The following is a 25584-nucleotide window of genomic DNA, read 5'->3' as shown; positions in this document are numbered from 1 at the left end:
ATGAATGATTGTCTCTGACCACCTTTCAACACTTGAAAAGATTTCATTTTCATTTGTGTTATTTTTATGTTACCAAAATATTCCTCTCAAAATCACCATTTAACACTTTTCTGTTCTCTTAATATATTTAATGACACATGATCAAAGGCAAAATTGCTTTTGTGTCTTATGTGATGGGTGGTGTGTGTGTATATAATGGCACCAAAAAGGGAACACATTCCTTTTATCAAAGATGTTCACCTTGGTCACTGTATCCAAGATACTCTAAAGGACAGAAGCGGGTGAGCAAGAGACTGTTTGTAACCTCATGTGCAGGTCAGGGATAGTGGCAGACACAACATGTGCTTGCGAGTGTCCTGGCCACAGAGCCATCAGTACAGGCTGCCGGATCTGTGAGACAGCTTTAGTTTTGTTTTTTCTAGGTACATCTAGCGGTGTGCCTGGCTCGAGGAAATGCTGAAAGTGAATTCGACTCTGCAGGGCCTCAGCATATCTCATACCACGGTGTCCTACTTGCCCGAGAAAAAGAATTCATGGCTTGCTTTTCAGACTGGGAAGACCTAAAATTGTTGGAAGTGGATGAGCAATGTTACTGCTTAAACCTGAGACTAGTCTATCTTCCCCAGTGATTTTCCATTTGGGTTGTTATTATCACTCAAGGTTTTTTTTTTTTTTTCCCTTTTCTGTTTCTTTTTTAAAGATTTTATTTATTTATTTGGCAGAGGGCAAGACAGCAAGAGAGAGAGCTCAAGCAGCGGAAGCGGCAGAAAGAGGGAGAAGCGGGCTTCCCACTGAGCAGAGAGCCTGATGCGGGGCTTGATCCCAGGATCCTGGGATCATGACCTGAGCTGAAGGCAGGCCTTTAACGACTGAGCCACCCAGACACCCCTTAAGTTTTTTTCTGACCACTAGCAGGAAAGGACTCAATGTCTCCAGTGTTCACACAAGGAAGAGGGAAGATACCACTGGTCAGTTTCGAACGCCACCTTATTTTCCTAACTATACGCAATTTCTATTAGAACTATGACTACACACACATGTAGAAACACACACAAACCAGCAGTATTAACCTTTAGACATTTTCTGGAAACGATTCATGTTTTCCTTAGTAACCAAAGGATGACCCCTAGGGTAATGATGCCTGTTACAACCTGCAGTCCATAAACCTACGTGAGGATCTTTCCACTGCAGCCATTGAAATACAGAGAATTTTTAAAATGCACACATACCTAGCCTAAGTTCTTAAAAGTTCAACGTAATGGTTTAAGTATGCACTTTCATTTTAGAGTGAAAGTCAATTAAGTACCTGAAATTGCCCAAAGCAATTAGAATTATTGTGCCAAGGATCTGGATCATATCTCCAAGCAACCAAACAACGCGTATCCAAAAAAACCTAACAATTTCAATGCCTAGGATACAGCCTAAAGCAATTTTCTAACCTGTTAGAGGATCCTTTAAAGTTCACTGTTGGATTTATAAAAATCCTTGACTATTTCCTTCTTTAGTACAATGAAAATGAGAGAAATTGGGTGACAAAGTTGTCAAAGGAAAAAAGGGACATTATGCCGCTGTGCCTTAAACGTGACATCCTTCACCTAAACTGAAAACTAAGAGAAAACTCAGATTTTGCAAAAGAACGATTTCTTTTGTGAGTGAACAAAATTGTTAAATGTTTTTGCTTCCTCAAAACTCACAATTATAAATGATATAATTTCTGGTGGAAAACAAGTACAGAAGCTTCCAAAATTTAAAAGTACCCAAATTCTGGTCTGGAAGAAAACACATATTTATTCTGAGTAAAAATTCTGTTACATCAACAAGACACATTTTGACATAAAAAAAATACCTGTTTAATTTTAGAAACAACGTAGGGAGACAGAAGGGAAAAACTCACTGCAGCTAACCAAAAAAGAAAGAAAGAAAAGAAACCACTTCCATATTCATTAAATAGAATGTCTTGTTATTTTCACAGACAGTAAAAACTTTTTGACATCTTTTTTCGTCCCAGACTGGAGAGGTGTCAATGGATCTTTTTTGGTCTCTTCAGTGTGTAAAGAGTTTACAAACCTAACCAAATTTAGAATTAGTGGGAGTTATGCACTTATGTTCCTTATACATAAGAGAAGAAAAAAAGGCCCCTTTATGCCAGCTTTGAGTTCGGCTTGAATTTTTATGACTTATTTAGAAGCCCTAGGGAATGAAAAAAAAAAGTCTCTTAATGGAAATACTGACACAGGCTTAAATATAGTGACATGAACAAGCACTTCTATGAAACAGTACCAGGATGTGACTGACCACACCAGCAAGTCTGAAATGCAGACAGTTTCAGACAATCAATGACAACTGACTGAATGCCAGGAAAAAAGTAATGGCAAGCTAGAGAATCAAAATTTCAGGTTGATAAACTTGTTTTTAACAGGAAAAGATGTAAAAAATGTATGGGATCTTTACTCCAATATATGGAAGAGAAAGAAAATATAAAATGTAAAATTTCTGCTAGACTTTCTCCAATTCTGTTACAGGACTAAAAAAAGTCATCCTTAAAAAGTCAAAGCTGTCCTATCAGTCCTGAGAGATGTGGTAGAAGAGTTGAAATCAGTGGATCTAAATCTGTGCTGTGTTTCTCAGATCTTACTCACAAGGCTATGTGCTAGATAGAGAAAACAAATACTTGTTTTTATCTGTCTATCTGCTACAGTTTTTATTCTTTGGCAGATTTTTAAAAACTAGCTAACCCTTTCCATGTACCATCCTTGCATTTTCCTGAAAGTCGCTTTTCTTACTTGAAAATCGGTTAGTTTCATTTTATACTTTCTAAGTTATTATTTTTAATCTCTTAAACATCTCATAGTTTTCAGCTACATCTTGTTTAATATTTTCCTCTGGCTTTAACTTTTTTGCAATTGCCTTTTTTTTTAAAGCCGTTTAAACCGATCTGAGATCATTTTCTTTCTCTTGTCATGTTCACGGACACAGACCAACATATATCTGTGTACATTAAAATGTCTTTTACGGTTTGGAAGGCAAGCAGACCAAATCATTAAAACACTAACTCATTTAAGAAACAGTTATGGGAAAGACACTGTACTAAGTGCTAAGGGGGCTATAAAATGAATACAACGCCACTTCAGGGCTGAAAGAACTTTTAATACAAGTAAGGCAGTGAGCAGCAGCACAAAAGAGGGACAGAATGTAGCTGTAGTTCAGAAAAACAACGTGTCTAACCGTCACACAAGGACTACTCGTGTTCTAATCATTCTTAGGTACCATGTGGAAGAAACACAATGTGCAAGGACAGAAAACATTAGGACCAAACACAGTCCTAAAAAATGTGTACAGTTTCTAAACCAAGCTGCCATATACTTTCGATTTGTCTGTGAGCCGGACTGTAGGTCTCAGGATTTACATTCACGTTTTTCAGACTCTCATATGATACCAAACAACAAAGAAAAGTGAAGGAAAAGCTACCTCCGGAGGAGGCAGCAAACCACTCATACCAACAGTTGTTCTTTTTGTTCTATTTTTGTTTGCCATTATTCTCCCAGTTTCTAACAGTAGATGGAACACTTAGGCAATTTCACTTAAATTTCGCAAGTGAATCTATAAGGGAAATTCAATGTTAACAACCGAGCTACTTTTAAATAGTCCATATGAACGTGTTTGGTCTTCATCACCACTGACAAACATTTAAAAATCTATGGTGTTTAGAATATCATGCTGAAGTTTTAATAATTCTAGAGTAACCCCACGCCTATCCAAAAGTCAGAACTTCCATAGATCTCATCTGTAAGATTGCCTCTTTGGAAGCAGTAATTAGGAAAGAATCTCTTCCAACATGCTCTCAGAAAGACAACATTTTTTATTCAAAGGTGTGAGGGGCAGATTTGGGATTGTGGTTAATCCTAAAATGACTGATTTGAAAGGATGGAATATCATATAAAAAGCAACAGGAGGAGGTAGTTTAGAGAAGAGACGATATTGAAGCACACCCCACATGTTGCGTTTAATATCCTAAGCTTAGGAGAGCAGAAAATTCTCTATTTCTAAAATCAGTACTGAACTTTCTATCTGGAAATCTCACTTACGTGGAATACCTCATTCCCAGATGGTGTTTGATAGGTGAGGTATTATTGTACTAAGGATACAAGACAAGGAATTGGATAACCTTTCAAGTATCCTTTAAATGTCACTAACTGGGCTGGTTGATAGAGGGTTTTATTATTCTCTGTTGGAGTACACCAGCAGTCATTTGCATGCCAGGAAAAGGATGTCTGGAATAATCCAAAAGGGCAAAGCTTAGTTCTTTCACTAAAAACAAGGAAGTGACAGGCACAAAAGAGGAAATAAAAGAAGATAAAAGTATCCAAAACAGACTTACTGGTCAACAAAATCCCGTACAGAAACTAGCACGTACACAGAAATACACTATTTTAACAGCTGGCACCTGACAAAGTCTTCTCTTGACTACCAGGAGGCTTTCTTGAAGCTACCCACAAACACAAAACCTAAAACTGATGAAACATATAAATTAGTAGTGATTATCCACTGTCAAAAAGTTCTGCCAAGACAGCCCTTTAAATCTTTCTTCTGCTTCATTTAACTGTGGTTTCTTTGATGAGCAGCTTAACACAAAACACAGGGCTCTGGTGAGCCTAGAACAGGGCCTGTGCACAGTGGCTCTTAATAGACATTTCTGTATGTGGAGTGAATGCATGAAAGGGTACCGCTTATATGAGTGGATTGTATCCCAGAGATGTACATGTGAAGTCAGCTCTTAGAACAGAGAGTGCACTTCTCCCAAGAAGTCATGCTGTAAATTAAGGTTAAATCCCAGGCTAATCCAGGGCTTTATGGAACTCATGGGCATACTTGGGTTTTACCACTGATAATGCCAGTTTAGATTCTAAAGTACATGTGTATGCAGGAAGAGAGAGAAAAAAGAGCATCTCTCTTCTCCTGAGGGGCATTGTTAGCCAAGAAAAAATGTTTGGAAATGGGATTTAGCCTCTGGCATCCTCCCAAACTTACTTTCTACTTCCTAGTTCCTCTTTCCTTAGTAACCAAAATCCCTAGTTCTGTCATTTTGCTCCAATGGCGGCAGGCCATCCAAATGGACTCTACGTTCCAAAGAATTCCATGCACCAAATAAGTGACTTCTTTCTTCTCTCAATCAAAATCTCAATTTCTTCAGGGATAGTCACCTCAGTCAAGTGGAGGGGAAGCTAATCTAATTAATTCACACTAACATAGAAAAGAGTTCTATCCGCCTATATGCTTTTGCCCCACCAGATGTGTCTAATTAAGAGGGATTTTAGACAGTTTAACAAGATGAAGTTTAAACATTCAGCCTCTGGGAGCCGGTTAAATTTATGAATTATATACTAGCAGAGCAATGGGGCTCAGAGAATAACCATTCGAATGTACCAGCCATTTATAAGTTGATCATTTGTGAGCTGCAAAAAGAAAGAACATAACAGGGACTTCCTCAAGCCAAGCAAAAGAAGGAGAGGAAGTCCACACGTTTTATTTCAAGACTTGCCCGATTTTCCCCTCGTCAGTACACTTCTTAGAACCTTTCCCCTCTCTCCTTTGGTAAAGAAGGACATTTGATAGGCTTTTGAGGGTAAATCAACTTGAATGCAAGTTAGGAAAGGCTCCAGTGAGGACTCAACTCTATAAGGTGGCCTAGGTGGCAGATGGCTCCTTCACAGATGGTCCCATCTGGAGAATATCAGTACTGATTCAACAGAAATAGAGGTGGATATTAAACCTAGAGTCCTCCTCCTGGTACCTTACAGAGCAGACCCACCCAAGACTACAGGACTTGAGGTCAGTTTGTAATAGGAACTCGCTCCATCAAATATCTGGAAATTGTCAACCATTAACCTAACATAATGAAAAGGACTGTAATTTTAATTTAGATAGCTTAATTCAACAGACAACACTGAGTGACTAACTTTTCTCGAGTATCATTTAATTGTATTTAGAAGCAATAACCTTAAAAATTCGAATTAATTTTAATATTATAATTTCTGTTGTCAGAAATGCTTTAGTCAATATTTATTGAAAGCCTAGTAGGCCCCCCTGAAAAGAGAGCTTTTTTTAAATTTTCTACATGATGGGGAGACTGCAGATTACAGAGAAATATTTAATGTTTACATAAAATCAATAAAAACATGTTTGTATTTACTTTGATGTTGTCAATCAAGTGGAGAGGAAGCTAATATGATTAATTCATACTAACATAGAAAAGAGTTCTATTGCCTCTATGGTTCAATTAGGAGTACGACTTCATAATCTAGCAGGCTTTGCCCTCCTAGAATTTAACAAGAACAAGTGAAATGAAATTCAGTGATACATTATCCTTCCACACACCAACTCTTTCACTTGGTATTTGATTCCATATCATTAATGAAATGCATCATAAGATAGCAAAAGCAGGTGGAAAAACAGATACAGTTGTTTTTAGCATAGATGAACTAATAAATTACGTTTAAAGGTGATCTATTCTTGAAAAAGAATTTAAAAGATGAAATCTTTGCACTACTATAAAACTGGGGTGAGGGAGGGGAGTGGTGTTTAATAGCAGATTTAGAGGATTTCCATTTAGGTGAAGAAAGAAAGATATAACCAGAAGGAATTGAAGGAATTCAGCATAAGCCTGTATGCCAGAGAAAACCATAGCAGTTGCTCAGAAAGTATTTATTGAAATCCCCTGTTCTACTATTTATGCATGAGCGGTAACCCAGCTCAAACTGTAGCAACGTTGTCGCTTGGTTCCCCCAGAAGACAACCCTTTATTGTTTTAGGCTGAGATTTAGCAGACCAGTTTCAGACCACCAGTCTTTCTCAATTCTTTATCCACAAAACCAAAAAAATTTATTCTGTTCTTTTTAAAGTTTATACACATGCATGCAAAACCAGAAGTTTACGTGTCTAGGCTGCTTTCTCATCACTTGCATAACTAAAAAATAGGTTTTTATTTAAAAATAGAACTTGGCACATGAATGGGCCATTGGATATTTTAATAAAAATAAATGGCCAAGATCCTTAACTTCAAAAAGCATCAACTACCCAGGCATGCTATTCCCTCTTTGGTTTTCTATTTTATCACCTTTGAAAAGAGCATGAATTTTCAGGAGACTCATCACATTGGGTAAATTTCAAATTTGTTTTTACTATGCAGCATAAAGGAATTTATAAGAAATTCGTAAAAATAATAGACCTTCAATTATTCCATCTATTCAAAATTAATTTTCATTGTTTCCAAAAATCTTGTTTTTGTCTATACATACTTGTACTGTCATAACTGCATTCAGTGTCTCTATTTTTAAATTGTTTTTCACTTAACCTTCTGTTACCAATATTTCTCATGCTGTTTCAAAGTCAGCATCAGTATCGTAAATAAAAATGTTGATTTTTATGCTATTCTAATCCGGTTTTGGATTAGGATAAGATTTACATTTTTAAAACCTGACATACTTCCCATATTTTTACATGTTCCAGAAAAATGCATAAAGCATGAGAGTTAATTATTTCTTCAAGGTTTGGAAAAAAATCCAATGACTCTATCAAATCATGTGTTTTGGGAATGGAGTTTACTAAAAACCTTGACTTTTGGGGTGCCTGGGTGGCTCAGTGGGTTAAGCCTCTGCCTTCGGCTCAGGTCATAGCCTCAGGCTCCTGGGATGGAGCCCCACATCGAGCTCTCTGCTCAGTGGAGGGCCTGCTTCCCCCCCTCTCTTTCTGCCTTTCTCTCTGCCTACTTGTGATCTCTCTCTCTCTCTCTCAAATAAATAAAATGTTTTATTAAAAAAAAAAAAACCTTGACTTTTCCTGAATTAGTGGTGTTTACAACTTTTCTCATTATAATTTTATAATTTAATTTGTGTGGGATAATACCAATTCATTTCATCTACACATTTGTATATAGTATATTGTCAAACAACTATACATAGTACAGTACCATTTAAAAAATATTTTTAATGACTTGTATTGATTGCTGTACCTCTTCACTACCAATGTTAATCTGGGCCAGTTTTTGCTTGTTTCTCTTAGTATTGTTTTCAAAGAGTCAACCTCTTTATTTTTCAGCTTTCCATAGTAACTTTTTTGTTTTTATTCTTTTTCCAATTCTCTATACTTAAATGACTTGATTTCCTATCCTTACATATCTCTGTAAATAAAATTCATGAAGCTCTGAATTATCTCCAAGTTCTGCTCTGGTCACATTAGCTAGATGCTAGTGTGTAGTTTTAAAATTTTGTTATTAGCTAAATAGTCTTTTATTTTTACTTCTTCCTTGGCCAATTATTATTTACAAGACTAATTTTGTATCTCAGAGCGTTTGGAGTTGTTTTCATAATTGAAGCTGGAAATGCAAACAGAAAATGAGGTTAAGTCTTTAAAACTAGATTTTCTCTGAATCCTCACAGATAATATATCTTATAACCATTTGTGGACAGAAAAGTAAGATTTCTAATTAAATAATCTGGAATGTGTATTAAACAGACCAAATTTCAATTCTTTTATAAAGCTCTACTGTTCACATATCAAGCTTCCTACAAGGACTACCTATAATGTCATTTGCGTAGTGTTTAGCAAAGGGCCAGCATATTGTAACTACTCTGTGAATGAGTGGTGGCAGTACATGTAGTCGTCGCAGGCTAGTAGTAGTTATATTCCCCCTACCCCTTATGCAAGCTAAGCTGCACTACTGATCTAGGAAGAGTAACTAGCTATGTGTTCTTGGTCTGGGTTTTCTTATCTATGATATAACATGGCTGGACTAGATACTTTCTGAAGTTATTTCCAGCTCTAACATTTCTAAATTTCCTTTGTTGGCATTTTCAGGACCTGGACTCTATCTACACCAGATGTAGGTCACACATATCCTTTGTTCTGAAGCAACTTGCTCAAAACTCTCTGAAAACTGAAGTGAAGATAGAAATTTTTACCAAACTTACTATTCCATCAGAAGGTTTTGGACAGGCAGAAATCGATTAATTATTTTTGGAATAAAAGTAAAAAATTCAAAGCTATTTATCAGCCCTACTTATGCTTTCCAGGAATAAAAGTAAAATTTCCAAAGCAATTTAAGCCAGACCTACACTTTCCCTTCACAAGAGCCTTGGCACCCAGGTTAATTTGTGTTCATTTTCCACCGCTAATAGCAATCAAGGAATTTAAGAGAAAAGATGAAATACAAAGTGTTTGCATGGATGGCTACAATTCAGGGCATTCCTCCTCCAAAAATGTATATTATTGAGATTAAAGATGGGTATTAAGGATGAAAACTCTCATCTTTATTTTTAAGGGTGAAAATCCCCAGTAGACCATCATCTACTAACAAGCACATCTGGTAATTAAAAACAAAAGCTTTCAAATTAAATTTTATGGGCTATCTGTGAATAATCTCATATAAAAGCAATAAAAAGTATGTCCTTATATCTGCTGAAATAGACCCCTTGCTGGGATTTTAATTCTATTTCAAATAAGGTGTTACGAAAAGCACAGACTTACCTGTACGGTAGACAAAGTTGCCTTCGGTTTCTGATGATGAGGGAGACACCAATTCTTCCTCGAATTCATTGGAACTAAAAGATCCCGAATGGTTTCTTTGCCTTGTCTTTCCCATCATGGCAGCATTTGTGGCCATGACATGTCTCAAAGAGTCGTTAAGGTAACGATTCAATAAGCTGCTCTTGTATTTGGGGGGTGATACGTAGTCCTCACTGGCCCGTGACTCTGGCCTGATCACTCCAGCTTTTATGACTGAGCTCTCACTTTTAATCACAGGATGGTGAACTGGATTATTATAGCCCCCTTCATTTATGTGGTTTCTTGGAGGATTTTCTCCATCTAAGGGAGAAAAATATCAGTAGGTAGTACTTACATATACTTTTCCCCAGCCACCAAACTCTTATAGTTAATCATTAAATATATACATAAAGAAGGAATATTTAAAAGTATATAAAATTATCTTTGATACCCAAGATTAATTTTTAGGCAAGGAAGCAGGAATCTATATAATCTCTCCCTATGGTATTTTATTTTTAATGAATTTCACAGAAAATGTTATTCTGACACATGATAAATCTATAAACAAGAGGAAATAGCCATAATTCTGTTGGTCATTTATAGTATTGTAAAAGTGAAGTTACCTCATGCAGTAAAAAAGAACCATTATGGCACCATGATGTTTTTGTGGAGTCAACCTTAAAAATAGCAATTGAGGTGAACTTCTTATTAACAGAGGTAAAGCAAAATAAAAATATTAACAAACCTTCAGAACATGAATCATCGCTGCTTACACTAAGCCGCTCAGCGTTTCCTTGAACATACTTGTTGTACAATTTTATTCTTAAAGCCCAGCTTAAATCTGGCTGTCGAACAGTGTTCTTAAGCCGACGTCGTGCATTAGCAAACCAATTTGACACCTAAAAAAGTTTTATTTTTCAATTAACAAAACACAAAATATTACCCATCACATAATTACTTTCCCACAAGAAGCTAAGCCTCTCTCAGTATCTCTGATCATTAAATATTCTCAGAATGTAATAGTACTAGACAGTCATTCCATTCATTCATTCATTCATTCAACAAACATGTGCACACACTACAGAGACTGAGCATACACTGTATTCTGGGAATAAAAAAAAAAAAAAAAGAAAAGCTTTTGCCATCAAATGCTCAGTCTAGTAAGAGAGGAAGGAGAAGGTACAAATAACTTTAATACAGAAAATAATGTGATGAATGGTTTAAGAGGCATTAAAATAAAATGATGCAGGAATCCAAAGGAATAAAGGGTTACTTTCAAGACTTCATGAAGAATTAAGTGAGGCATTGAAGGAATGTGTCCAGTATAATGGGTGGGGAAGTGTGTTCCCAATAAAGAAGATATGGGAAAAAATATGTCAAATTTGAGAGACACCGTGGTGAGTGAGGAAAAGGGAAAAGTTAAAGATGACCTTGAATCATCCCTGTGTAATCAAGAGAAGGATAGTGCCATTTTGAGAAAGAAAGTAGAACTGTTTAAGGGTGAAATGATGTGCTTGGTTTGGGGAGTGATTAATTTGAGGTACTAGAAAAGCATGCAGGTGAGATGTGCAGCAAGAAAATAAAACTGTTATCTGAGACTTAAGGGAGAGGAAGAGCAGATGTGGGTCAAACACACAGAGGTGACAGCGGCAGCTTGGAGTAGGTAGAAAGAGAGATGATTGAAGACCAAACTCTTGAAACCTCCAGACATCAAAGGGGCAGGACTATAAAAGAGGAGCTAGCAGAACAATCCGACACAGAGCAATCTGACAAGTAGAGGGAGAAAAATGCCAGTAACACCTGACTTTAAGTTGAAGGTCAAGTGCTTCCAAAGCAAATAGCTGAAGGCAAAGAAACAAACACTGCACAACAAGGTGAAATTACTTCATTGTTTTTAAAAGATGTTACTGGATTTCCAGAAGTTAAAATGGTACTTGAAATTTCCTTTAAAATATCAGGCTATCATCAGGAAAAAAGATATGTAAATAACTGAGGGGCCAAAATTTGCTTTTAAAAGAAATGAAATATGGAAATGAAATGAAATATGGAAAGAGAATTAATTATATCTTTCTGTCAGTTATTCTAGAACATGACTCCACATTATTGTAATGGTTTATGTAGCAATGCTTGCATTGGAAGTTTCTTTTTTTCTTCATTTAGGTTGATAATATAAATACACAGTTTTTACACATTGCTAATTATTGAATGGACCTATGATGAATCCTACTTTTTAAGAAAACAAAACCACAATTCTTTTCCTCTTTGTCTCCATGGGTTTTAAAAACATGGTAGTTTCCCCCAATTTACACACACACACACACAATGTATATATACATACACAGAAAATATATCATATATTATACATATATATTTTTTTTCAGTATTCATTACCTCCTAGTGCCTTAATAACAGTCCTCTTAATTTTATGTGCATTGATGTAGTAACTCACCATGACATTGCAGAAAACTTAGTCTTCAACAATATCCTCTTCCTATCAAGTTGTGCTATTATAACTACGATTTTAATCTGGGTTCGAATTTTAAGTCTTCCCCAGCCTCTATAGACAGACAACCTCTGGGACTATTCATTCAATAAACATACATTGAGTAGTTCGTGTGCTCTAGCCATGACATGATGGTCAGTGCTAAAAATCTTTAAGTGTTAGGATAAAATTTGTCCCTGCCCACAGGAAAGGATTAGCACAGAACTATGTATTAACTGGGAGACACTGGTGAACATTCAGTATGGAAGCACGAAATGCCTGGTCCAGTCCTCAAAACTCCCTCTATTCTCCAAGTCATGGCTGAAGTATTCATCCATGTCCTGGATAGTAGTAACTGGGAATTTCAGAACATTTTTTTTTCTGAACTTCCTTATCTTCCATTCTATGCACTTGAATGAATCTTAACCACCACCATCATCAAATTCAAGTGTTGATATACCATTATGATTTAATTGCTTAACTTCTTCAAATCCTCATTAGTGTCCTATTACCTATAACTGGTATAACAGAAAGAGATCTGGTTTCCTGTTCTAAATTTGAGAAAAATGCGTGAATTTAGAGAAGTCACTCAACTTTTCGGAACTTCAAGCCCTTCATCTATAAAATGCATTGCCAACTCTAAAAACTAAGATCTGTGAATATAGTCTATGCTCTCCTACAAAATTACTCATTTATTCCCCTTATATAGCTGGTGCTAACCTACCTTCTGCTTTCGAGCAATCAAATGTGCGTGTTTATGTCCCCTGAGGTGCAACTTCTCCTATGCCTATGTCACTTATATTTTTAGAATTCAACTTCAAAACACATTTATTACTTTCTTTACTAAATATCATATAATTCAGAGTATCCTTAAATCATAACTAACCATGAATTTTAGCATAACCATCACATAGTACAGTATAAAATTCAATTCTTATAGAGCCCCTCATATTTTATTAAAATGCAACAGCTTTCAAATTTACAAAAACATTAACATACCATAATTTTAACTACAAAAATGGGGACCATTAAGTGTCATGGTGGGATTACAGTTTTACATATATAGGGGTCATATCCTTTTTCTTGTTTTATATACTCAGTTCTTACCACAGTATATTAATTACAGATTAGAAAATTTTCCAGAAAGGTTTGCTGATATCTAACATGGGCTTTCTCTGACTTTATTTCAAAAGTTTGACTGGCAAACAACCTGCTAATAGATTTACTCTGCCCGTATTTTATCACCAGAAACTTTATGTACAATTTAAGGGCTGGATATTGTCTAAGGTGTTTTTTTGTTTTGTTTTGTTTTTTTAAAGATTTTATTTATTTATTTGACAGAGAGAAATCACAAGTAGATAGAGAAGCAGGCAGAGAGAGAGAGGGGGAAGCAGGCTCCCTGTTGAGCAGAGAGCCTGATGCGGGACTCGATCCCAGGACCCTGAGATCATGACCTGAGCCGAAGGCAGCGGCTTAACCCACTGAGCCACCCAGGCGCCCCTGTCTAAGGTGTTTAATATCTGCTTGCATTAAGTCGTGTAAACAGCAAAGAGTTGGTTAACAAATTTGCATAAATACTGTTTTGCAATTTTTTTTTTTTTTTTTGTCCTGATGAACTAATGCAAACTCCATCTGTCTCACAGAAGATAAAAATACCAGTTCAGATTTTCTACCTTTAACTTACTATGGATTCCTTCAGGTTGTCATGCAAATCTCATTAAATTCTACTTCACATGAAACAGGTCTCCTTACTATGGTTAGGTTCTGCAACAGCATTTTGATCTCAAACTCAGAGCTCAAGAAACGCTATATTTTATAGTGAAAACTTGGAGAACCAAATATCTAGAAGCTGGAAGAGAAAACTAAGTAATTTTCATCCCTGCTCTAGCCGAGGTGTTTACATTCATCATATTGACAGAGCAATCATTATAGTAAACCCAAAGGGATAAGCTGGCATCTGTCCACCTTTGAACATACAGAATTAACAAACTTATTCTGAGTTACTCAACTGAAATATTCAGAATCTCATTTCTAAGCCATGTAGTATAACACTTGGAATAACATAGAAAGACCAATCTAAGATTTTGTTAAAATATTTAATGGTTGCTATAATCCTTGCAGTTGATAACTACATACCTATCTCAGCAGAAGCACTCACCCGGCAAAAACAGAGCTATGTTAATAGAGGGGGTAAACTCTTAAAACTAGCAGTTTTAACCAGCGGCACGTGGACATTATCACAGGAATGTGAAACTTCTACAAGTAAAGGAAGCATTAACATCCAATCATTAAATGTAATCTCAAACTCCACACTCATTGTGCTCTTCATTGTGATCATGAAAAAAATCACCCTAAGGAGACATTTCACTCTTTTAATCCAGAAAAAATATAAATATGTTAAAAAATTTATACATGTGAACAATGGGGATCACTGGACCAGATATAACACCCATCTGCCCTTCTCTGAAAAACTTCTTCCAAGGCAATTATTCTGCAATAAGTTCTCTATATCCTACAATAATACAAAAGCTCAATTGCATACCACCCTATGTTATTCCACAATAAAGCTGTTCACATTTTGATAATACCAGAGTCTATTTTTTATAATGTTTAAGCAATGATCAGCCCTAGAAATTAAGCACAGTGGAATATTTTGGTTGGTTAAAGTACACACATGCACGTCATTACCTGTTAATTTTAGGAAAATGTTTATATCTCATTAGGAAATTAATAATAAATAACTCTTTCTGCTCCATTTCTCAGGGATAAATAAAATGTAGGTGTGGATTAATGTCCTTAGAACTTCTATTTATCAGAAAAATTACCTTTTGTGGTCCTAAAAATATTCCCTCCAGTAAAATTTCAGTTCCTTCCTTCTAGGTTTAATGGAGATTGCAGATCAGGTTTTATGTCTTTCCTTATCAATTTAAGAGTAACAAAACAAGGCAAAAGTACATTTTATGAAAAGTTTAACAATTTGACACACGGCCAAAAGGAAAATGTTAAGTGTTAAAGAAATTCTCAAAATACAAGATACTCTCATAGTTAAGGAATAAAGTTATGATAACTGCTTATTAACATCAGTTACAAGAAAGATAGGAGGTACTGCAATAAATAGGAAATAGGACTTTAGAAGCAGAAATGAGGGCAACACTCCATATTCGTCCACAGACATAAAAATATGTCACATTTCTAGCTATAGTGAAGGTAATAAAATGAGTTATATTCATGCTGTGCTATAGAACCATCATATAGCATTGAGGATAATAAGCTCCCCTCTGCGTATTCAATGGAATGGATTTTAAAACCAGAATATCTTAGTCAGATTTCAACACATTCTCTAGTTTTCAGGATGGTGTTTTGGAAAGCTGCATGGTGATTATAATGGTATTCCCCAATCAGAACCTGTTCACTTTGCAGACATGTACAAACAGTTTATGGAAAGCACGGTGCTGGGATATGGAGGTATGAAGATGAAAAAGACATGATCACACTTCTCAAGAAGCCTGACTCCACAGGAGAAATTTATTCACTGGGAGAACTTGACTCATTAAATGGGGGTCTAATTTGCAGGGATCAAAAGTTTTATTCAGCTCCTAGCTTTCTATTTTTTCCTCCAGAAGTGTAAAGTATTTACACAACTCATCTGGCTTCCTATAGAGCCAGAATTTACTTAGATGTTTAAGGTATGTCTGACTTTGACAAACTCTCCCATATATATCAACATAAGTGCAGCTGACTCTTGAATAATACAGGTTTAAACTGCATGGGACCACTTACGCATGGATTTTTTTCACCAATACTGTAAATGTATTTCTCTTCCTTATAATTTTCTTAATAACATTTTCATTTCTGTAGCTTACTTTATTGTAAGAGTATAGCTTATAATACGTATAATAAACAAAATATGTGTTAATTGACTGTCCATGTTATAGGTGAGGCTTCCAGTCAACAACAGGCTATTAGTAGTTAAGTTTTGGGGAAAGTCAAAGTTCTATGTGGATTTTTGACTTGCAGGGAGGGTTGGCACCTCTAACCCTGTGTTGTTTGAGGGTCAGCTGTAGATAGATACATATGCATACATATATACGCACACACATATACATATATATTCATACCCTACATCGATATCCTATTATGCCTAACTGAAAGTAAGCGGAGCCAAATTGGATTACTATGTTTAAAGTTCCTTGGCTATCCTATACATTTTGATTTTTTTTCCATTTATCACTATAACAGTCCAGAAACCAACTTCATTTACCATAAAAATTTGGAAATCATTAAGCAGGTATCTTATTATTACAAATAATTATCTTTACTCCATTAAAAATTAAATAATTCTGTGCATTTTTATTTTCTGAGGACTAGAGAAAGAGAAAGAAAATACAATGAGAATATAAGATATAATTAGAAAATTGTAATAGTATTACCAAGATCTTAATGCAGAAAGAATGGTTATTTGTATTTGAACTATCATTGTAGGTAGGAAATAATTTGGTTCTTTATTAAAATTACAACTACTTGTATTGCATCTCAACAAAACTACTGTACTCCTAAATTTAAGTATCTCTGCTAATAACAATGTTACCTTTCATAATTAAAAAATGTTCTAAATATGTCATTTTTGTTTGCTTTCTGTATGAAAGAATGGCAAGCATTAAGTATGCAACTGTATGATATACCAAAATTAATCTAATGTTTTATTGCTGACATCACAGTGAAACACTCAAATAGCTCTATAAACTAGGGTATTTTCAAAATAAATAGCATACCTGTTTTAAACTGAAATATGAACATATGCATTTATTTTCACAAGTCATGTTTTTCTGACTGAAATCACTGCAAATTCATAGTTTTATGTTAAACAGATATTAAGCCAAGAACACTAAATAAATTTTCCCCTCCAGTGCTGCAGCAAATCACTATTAATACTATTGCCTGTTAACATGAAGCAAAACAGATGTTTTTCTCTACAATTGTATTCCGAATATAAGCAGACAAATGCATATTATAGTTTTAATAAGCTTAAATACAAGTCAACGTTCATGCTTTGTCAAACTTTCCAGCAATTCCTAAAATGTCAACCTTAAATACTCTGGAAAGCAAGTTTTATTTTATCTAGTAGTTAAATATTATCTTTTATTTGGGGCCTCCCTCGCTATAAATTTAATGGAATGACCAAAACTTCACAAACGTGGTAATAATGTTGTGCTACTATAATATATGAAACTTCTCAGCTTATTTAGCTCCTCCTCCTCTTTCTGAATAAATTTGTTTGCACATAGAAAAGTTCATGTCACCAAATTTATTAAAGAAGTCTGTAGTGTGTTGGAAAGAGCGTTTGATCTGGAATTACATTATTTCCAGGCCTACCTCTACAGCCCTTACTAATACTTGACTGCCACAGTGCCTTGGTCACATCATCTATAAAATGCTCACTGCTGCTCTGGCTCACCACGTTTTTGTGAATACCAAATAAGACTGCGTAAGGAAAAAGCCAGTCAGATGTAAAGGAACCCAACTTGCACCCTGTCTCTGCACCTAACAAAATAAACTAACCACTTGAACCGGGCCTCTTCTTTGACCCAGTAGAAAGGTATCAGCAGCAAAATCGTGTGGATTCCAGCTAATGCTCAGGATGCCTCTTACTTAAACAAAAATCAAATCAAAACCCACTTCTTGTCCTTCCACCCTATGTCCTACCTAACTCTCTCAGTAAATGTAATTTTTAAGTTACCCTATACTTGATCTTTCACATGGGTGCCCAATGTAGAGTGCCTTTCTGCACGGTTCTCGAAGTTTCATCCAGGGCCAGCAGCTGTAGGACCATCCCGGAGAACTTGTTAGAAATGCAGACTATTGACCCCACGCAAACCTACGACCGAATCAGGCCTGGGGCGCGGGGCCCAGCTGTGTGAGTTCGAACCCGTCCTCCGGGTGATTCTGATGCCCACTCAAGGCTGCGTGAGGATCAGCGCGGGGCGCCCATCTGTACCCACCAATACAGACTCCCAAGACACCTTTTCATGACTCGAAGTTGACTGTCCCTGGGCTCCGTAACAAAACACCACGCAATCCCTCCAGAGCCGAGAGCCCCGAATCCATAGAGAAGACTGAGAGGAAACCCAGAAACTTCCTACAACCCCTCAGCATCCTCCGAGGCAGCGGCCGCAGCACCGGGACCTGCCTCGCAGGGCCCCATCCCTGCCGAGCGGGAGGCGCCGGGCGCAGATCGGTGCGCGCAGCGCGCGGGCCGGCCCCTCCCTCCGCCGTGGTTACCTGCACCAGCGTCATCTGCGAGCCGAGCGCCAGGAGGATCTTCTCGGTCTTGGTGGGGTACGGGTTGTCACGGTGCTTGTAAAGCCACTGCTTGAGAGGCCGCGCCATGTCCTGCAGAGCCTGCCGCTTGTGCCTCACCTTTCCGCCGTTCTGCCTGGCCCTGGACACCGGGAGAGGAGGAGACCCCGGTGAGCTGCGCGGCCGGGCCGCCGCCCCCGGGACCCCCTGCGACCGGGGACCTCTGCGCCCGCAGCCCCGCGCCCCCCGCCCCGGGAAGGGCCGCCGCGCCCGCGTGCGGCTGCGCAGGACTTCCGGCTCGGACGCACTAGCCCGCCCCGCGCCTCCCGGCTGAGGTGAGGCAGGGGCTCGGGCCACACGAGTTCTGGGCGCGAATGTCCTTCCCTGGGCATCTCTTTTTGAAATGGCCTGGTTGTCGCAGGGCGTCATGTGGCAGTAGCCAGGGGTTAGAGGTTTAAGTGACGACGGTGAGGTGATCTGAGGGGAAGTGTGATTCGGGCTACATAGTTCGGCGCAGCAGGGCTGTCGCCCTCTCCACGCCCGCCCGCACCCGCGCCTTTGAGCGGCTCTGGCCTCCCGGGCAGGGTCAGGCAGCCGCCAGCTCTCGAACGTTCTTTTAGGGAACTCGTGCGTGCCGCTTGGGGCTTCCCGTCGCCCGTGGTCTCAGGAAAGGTCGCCCACCGGACGGCGGGCATAAAGCAAGGGATGATGGCCGTCCCGCCGCCCTGGTTCTTGGAGCTTTTTCCTTTGATCCTCTGGAAAAAGGGGAACTTTCCAAGCAAGTGTTTGCGGAGTAAGGACGCAGAACCTTAAAAGAAAAACCCCACTCTAGAGGCCTTTTTCCGACCGAAGGAGAGTTTTTAAAGTGTGGAAAACTCCGTCGGTGAGGAAAAGCACCCTCAAAGGGGAAAGGGGTCCAAGTAGCCTGGAGCCGGACGCTACGCGCTGCGCTCCCGGGCGGCTCCGGGAGGTGTCGCCGCGCGGCCGCCCGCGCGCCCCGCCACTCCGGGAGGCTCGCGCGCCTGCGCCGCAGCCTCCAGGACTTTTGCCTCTTTAAACACTTTGAAATGCAACTCCATCCGAAAGGACTGGTAGTAACATTTTGACGAAACCTAATCTCTATTTTACTAACCAACAACGCCGCAGAACAAGCAGCTGATGCAATCGCTCAGGTGGAGACGGCCAAGGACGGCCGCCCCTCCCCCCGCGGGGCGCTCAGGGAGCCGCCGCGACGCCTCTGCAGCCGGAGCTGCTGGCCCACCCGCGCATTCCTGCTCCTCAGCAGCCCCTCACCCGGCTAAACCGAAACCCGGCCCGGGAGACCCGCGGCCTCCCCCTTCGGGCTCGCAGCGGGCCCAGCCGAGCCGCGCGCGCGCGCGTCCAGGGCGCCCTGCGAAGAGCCGACCTTGCCAACACCTTGGCGCGGGAGGTTCGAGGCCATGGCGAGGCCCTGTCGTGACATAAGAGGGGAAGCCCACGGGGCTGGCCTGACCTGGGAAGCCCCGACTGCTTGCCCTGCCCCGTTCCTAGGCATCCCGCTCAGTCCTTTCGGCCGCGCGTCTGCACCCGTGCTCCGGGGAGGGGCAGGTACCCCCTGTCCTGAGGTCCAACTCTCAGGGGACTGAGGGGCCGTTCCAGGGGTGCTCAGTTTCCAGCAAGCCTCTTTGGAGCTGTCCCGATGAACCGATTCCCCTATATTTTGAGAAACTAATGCCTTAAAAGGACAATGCTCGAGACCAGGGGCGGAGACCTGCCCTCCCGGGAACTCTGGGCCCCTAACCCACGGGCCCGGGGTGCCTCTCGCACGCCTGCGCCGCACCGCTCCCACCCCTCCGGGCTGCAGGCGGGCAGGGGACCCGGGAAGGTGAGCGTACCCTGTTCTCCGGTGTCTCAGGCCGAGGTTGTCCTTGAGGGGCGGGCCGTCCGGAATGCCCACCTCAGGGCGGGCGTGGGTACTGTCCAGGACGCCACCGTAGGGCCGGCTGCCCCGTTCCCGTTCCGGAGCGCCGCGGTCCTCAAAAAGCACGGCGCCGCTGAGCTTGTTGAAGACGATGGTGTTCATGGTGCCGGCTGGCTGGGGCTCGCCGCGCGGCCGCAGCGCCTCGAGGCCTGGCCGCCCGGAGCTCCGCAGGGCTCGGGTTCTGGGAGAAAATGATGCATTACGTTACTCGCTCAACGCTCACATCTCCATAGGTCCTGAGCCCCGGACTTGGCCAAGGCTCTGGGCTGGGGAGCCGAGGGGAGCTGCGACACCAACGCACCTGGACACTGGAACCCTTGCCTCTCCCCACCTGATCAACCCTCCCCCCCCCCCCGGTCCCCGCACGCTCCCGGGAGGGACAGGTCCCTACCCTCCTACTTGCCCTGGCGATCCAGTTCCCAAGGAACCTCAACCAAGAATAATTTCCCTGCGTGGGCAAAGGAAAGTAATTCCTAAATGAGTTCTTTTTTTGGTTTAAATCTGGAAGTACTGCACTCGGGTTAGCGGAGCGGGATAGGCGCGGAGGGCGTGGGGGGGGGGGGGGTTGTTCTTCAGTTACAACGGAAGTCTAAGCATCTCCGAGCTCCCACTCGGGTTTTAAGGAGGGGTTGGAAGGAAGGGAAATTTTGGGGCAACATGAACAACTGCATCTGCAAGTCCCGTTAATGAGTCCCAGGCCACACGGGGATTCCTGGGATTTTCATGTTTTCTAGATTCTCGATGGTTTGGCCGAAACCCCGTGCGTTCTAACTCCGGTTAAGGTCTCTGGGGGTAGGGGTGAGGGCAGGGAAAGTTAGATGACTCCGGAGCTAGAAAGTTAGGTGGCGTCAGGGACAAATGTACCACATTGTCTCCCTCCTCGGGAGTCTTCTACCATCCCCCCCAGCCCGCTCCAGGATGCGCTGGGTCCGGGAGGGTCAAAGGAGCCGGAGTCCCGGGCCTCCCGGGGCCCACTGTTAGTGCTGTCCTCTTCCAAAACGCGGGTATGAGCCTTAGCTCGGAGCCCTTTCTCACCCGCCCCTTTCTGGGGTGTCAGGGAACCATTTGAAGTTGCATAGGTGTTAGTAGCGGAAGGAGGCATCACGGTCCGCGCACCACCGAGCCTGCGGCTGCCATCCTTTTACAAAGCTTTTCAGCTCACCTCCCGGGTTGCGGCGGCCGGGAGCCTCAGGCCGCAGAGCGTGGGCCTTAGGTTCAAGTCCGCACCGCCGCCGAGCAGTCGAGTTACCGCCCCCATCACCCCGCCTCGCGCCTCCGGGTAGCTCCAGTTTCTTCCCGGCCGCCTCCGCACTGCTGCCAGCGCCCCCTCACCCCGCCCCGCCCCGGCGCAGCCTGCCACACTAACACGTACAGATCTGCCTCGAAGAGCGCCCACACTTGCCAACGCCCCCTGCCCCGCCCTCCAGCCACCGCAGCAGCGGCCACGCGCGACATTTGGGGCCGTGACCATAGCGATTAAGCGACAGGTACCGTCAGTATTCGTGGGGAGGTGAAGTCAGACTTCTGCTGGCTGCCCCGTGTGCCGTAAGGCTGAGTCCTCCCACGCAGACAGGTACGTGTCTGGAGTGTGCACACAGCCTCGGCGAAAAGTGTCAAAGCAAATTTCCGAGCTTGAAGCCCCTGTTCTAAGGTCAGGACTAGCCTTGGTTCCTTTTTTTTTTTTTTCTTTTTTTTAAATCAGTGCGCTTAGTGCTTTGCGTTCATGCTGCATTATTTGTAAAACACACCCTTTTTCAGTCCCACAGTGTTTCCCCACCCCAGTCCGGTCCTCCCATATTCAACGGCGAGTTTTTCTTAGCGACTCCGCTGAAAGGTGCCTTCCCGGTTGTCCCAAGCCCACACAGAGACCGCAACCACAGACACCCGGCGCGATCTGGGTCGGCAGGCATGCCGCAGGCGCGGTGGGAGAGGGCTGCAAAGGTCCGGGAGCGGAGTCCTGACCGGAAGGGGGGGGGGGTGCGTGTGAAGCTCGGTTCCTGGCCCTCATCCGGGGCCCAGGCGCAGTCCCCAGCGCTTCTTCTCTGCTCCTGTATTTCCCACTTATCCTTACCCTGTCTCGCTCCAAACTATCGCTTGGGGAGCTCCCTCCCTGCGGAACTGCCCCGCCCAACGCCCGTGAACAATTTTAAAGCCAAGGAAGAGCGGCCAGGTGGGCTCCCAGACTCCTTGCAGACCCTCGGGCCAGCCTCGGACACCACCGGGGCGCGTGCCCACTGGACCTTGGAGGGAGGTGGGGGAAGGGCGGGGAGAGCGCCGGGGGCAGAGGGAACCAGCCGCTCGGGAGCCAGAGCCAAGTCTTGCATCCCGAGGCCCGGAGCAGGGACGCCGAGACCCGAGGGCTGTACCTGTGGCAGTGGGGCCGGCGGCCGGCGGCAGGGCGGCTGGCTCTCCCGCGTCGAGGCTAGGCGCACTCCCATCCCCGCCGCATGTTCTCGGCGCGGGCTCCAGCGCGCTCACCGCAGCCACCGCCGTCGTCTCGGCTTTATTTACCCAGACGGGCGCGCGCGGCCCGGGAACAGGAATACCGAGGCCTTCTCATGTTTCTTGACTGCCCGGCCCAGCCGGCGAACATCCTGCGGGCGCGGTATCCACGTTCCCGGGCCGGCGAGAGGAAGCCTCAGCACCCTCCCGGCCGCGGGGACTTCTGTTAACCCTCGCAGACGAGCCGCCGCTGCAAGCGCCGCCGCGGAGCCCCCGGCCAGCCCCCGGCCCGCCGAGTCCTCCACAGCGGGGCCCGGCCCTCAGATCCGCCGGCCTCGCAGGCGCAGAGCAAAAGGGGTTATTTCCTTCGCACTTAGGGGAGAAATCCGAGAAGCCGCAAGTAGCGCCCGGCTCCGGCTCTGGGAGCTGAGAAGCTGCGGTGCAAATCCCGCGTCTTAGCTGGCCCGAGAGCCGGAAAATTAACCATGCGTAGCTAGGCAGGAGAGAGCATTGCGACGCTCCCTTTATTTTCCTCGCGATTAGAGGGAGTGAAGTTAGAGCTCGGGTTTGTGCCTATAACGCGCGAGCACATTACAGGAGATGCTTGCATCCCGGGAGCTTCTTTTCTGGTGTCCCCGGGCTTCTGTGGTCCCGGCTGTCTCAAATCCAGGGACACGTTCGCCGGCCGAGGCCAGCGCTGGAGAGGCTGCGCTCGCGGCGGGTCATAAGGGTGGTGGGAGGCAAGGCTGGGGCGAGGCGAGCCCAGGTGCCCAACCCACTGTGACCCAGGTAGGGAAGAGAAGGCGAGCCCTGGGCCAGGAAGCTGCAGGGAGTAAGGAGGATGAAACTTGCAAGAATCCTGAGCTGGGACACAGTGCAAGGAGAGAAAATGCCTATCAGATTCTTTTACTGATGATCGTTCCCTTTCCACCGTCACCCCAAAGAGGAGAGTAGCGAAAGCTGTGATTTAGGTGCAAGTGGAAGCTCAGTGCTCCTGGCAGCCTTGCAGATCCTTAAGGAGCTGAGCACCAAGCTGCCCGCGTTCTTGCCGTGGGCCTTGTCGCCGCAGCGACACCTTCATCTTTTTATAAGAGCGAAAGTAGATTTTCCCAAACCTGAAAGTTATGGCATCATTTGTTCTTTTCTCCTTCATGGTGGCTGGCCAGCTCGGAGGCAGGGGCCCACCTAAGCATCTTCCTTTTATGTGGCCTGGAAGTGGTTAAATATTTACATATATCAAAACTATTATTTCCAAGACTAATCACACCTTCTAATTTTTCCATTATGTTATCTCCCAAAATACGCGACAGTAAACCGGACAGTGGCACAACCTAAAACAGAAAAGGGCGAAGGTTTAAGTTTTTGCGCATTAGGCAGATAAGTATCATTTGAACACATTTCCCAATGTCCTTGTTTTCCTTTATGGTATGATTTGCGGTTGGAGCGTCCGCATTTTGTCATTGGCGCTGCACTTGACTTGCTTTAGTGTGAATTCAACGTACACATCGGTCTATAGTCCTCGCTGTGGGATTTAAAGTCAGGGATACATCATAAAATCTGAGCCACAGACTTGCGGCCACTAAGCTTCACAACAACTGATAATTGATAATTCAGGGGAAGAAAGACGGATTCTCTCCTATGGTCTCTATAACTGATGGTAGTCACCAGACATTATAATGAAATCAGCTGTAAAACGCCCCTCTGACATATATTTTGATCAGCTGTGCTGGATAAAACCTACAGGCATGTATGTAGTTGCTTGCAGTTTCCTAGTACAATACTGACTCATGGAGCGGTATGCTCTAATAGAAGCTAGCCTAGGACTGCATTTACACAATTTTAAAGAGCATTTTAAATTTTAAAAGAGCTTTTAAATTTTAAAAGCTTACCTGCATTTACACAATTTTAAAGAGCATTTGGGGAACTCTGACTTAAGATATATTTACATGTAAGATTTGTTTTCTTGAAATCTGATATAAAATACACAGCAAAAAAATCTTTCTGTAAAACTTTTAAAAAATTTGATTTAGAAATAATATATAGCTTAGTTTTAAGTCACTGAAAAAGTAATGCAGAAATACTTTATAGTTTATTAAAATCCATTTTAAAATGAAAAAACAGTGAAGGGTTAATTTTAAAATGAAGTAGGATGGAGAATCCCTATGTAATATACAAATGGGCATGTATTTTGTGATAGACCAAAATTTTATTTTTCCAAGTTTCATCCTCTGCATTAGTGAGGTTTCTTCTTTATTTTAATCCACAGTTCAGACACAGTTATCATTATCTTAAATTTCACCTTTTCTGAAGATGAATTTTACTGAGCTTCTAATGTTATATTCTAATCTCAGTATGTGAAATGCTGTATTATAATCCTCAGAAATAAACCTTGAGGTTTTAGAAAACTTATCAGAAGATTTAAGAGAGTGTATAGTTTGTGGGATATAACCATATGCAGGGAAAAGAAAAAAATAGCTATAGGCCAGAAGTCAGAAAATTTGAGTCCTAATCTGAATTCTGGTTAATTTGGTCTTGGTTTAGCCTATCAAATGAAGATATTAAGTATTCCACAAATTTGCCATATGCTATTATTAAGATTTTTTTTTTAATGTGAAAGTAACGTGTTACTGTTGCTAAAGCTAGAAAAATGTTAAGTAAGAACATTTGGCAGAAATTTTAATTCATTCTATTAGACCTGGAGTGTAGTTATAAATATAAGTAATTTTTACTTCCTAATTTAAAAAAAAAAAAAAGCCTTCATTTTAAGCATTCTGATATTTTACCAGGGAGCCTGACATTTCAGAACAAATATTGGTTAAAGTTTTTGAAAATAAGGGCTGCTTTTAAACTCTCTTTTCTAGTT

The 25584-nt window shown here is 42.0% G+C and overlaps 1 protein-coding gene across 4 annotated transcripts in view; it reads right to left on the bottom strand.

The window, feature by feature from the left end:
* MKX (mohawk homeobox) overlaps positions 1 to 23420 on the bottom strand; it is a 73705-nt gene extending 50285 nt beyond the window's left edge. Inside the window, exons 1-5 of one of the 4 annotated variants that reach the window (XM_059183833.1) lie at positions 22646 to 23420; positions 20194 to 20460; positions 18302 to 18461; positions 10286 to 10439; positions 9523 to 9861 (exon numbers count right to left, since the gene is read on the bottom strand). In XM_059183833.1, the coding sequence (XP_059039816.1) occupies positions 9523 to 9861; positions 10286 to 10439; positions 18302 to 18461; positions 20194 to 20381 (841 nt within the window). In that variant the 5' untranslated portion in view covers positions 20382 to 20460; positions 22646 to 23420. Of the gene's footprint in view, positions 1 to 9522; positions 9862 to 10285; positions 10440 to 18301; positions 19166 to 20193; positions 20461 to 21441; positions 21597 to 21770; positions 22480 to 22645 lie in introns of those variants that run through there. The other 3 variants (XM_059183834.1, XM_059183835.1, XM_059183832.1) reach the window with 3 other exon arrangements.
* Positions 23421 to 25584: the final 2164 nt, after the last annotated feature.

The sequence above is a fragment of the Mustela lutreola genome, chromosome 8, assembly GCF_030435805.1.
Source record: "Mustela lutreola isolate mMusLut2 chromosome 8, mMusLut2.pri, whole genome shotgun sequence".
Taxonomy (NCBI): Eukaryota; Metazoa; Chordata; class Mammalia; order Carnivora; family Mustelidae; genus Mustela; species Mustela lutreola.
This window is presented reverse-complemented; position numbering and strand designations above follow the sequence as displayed.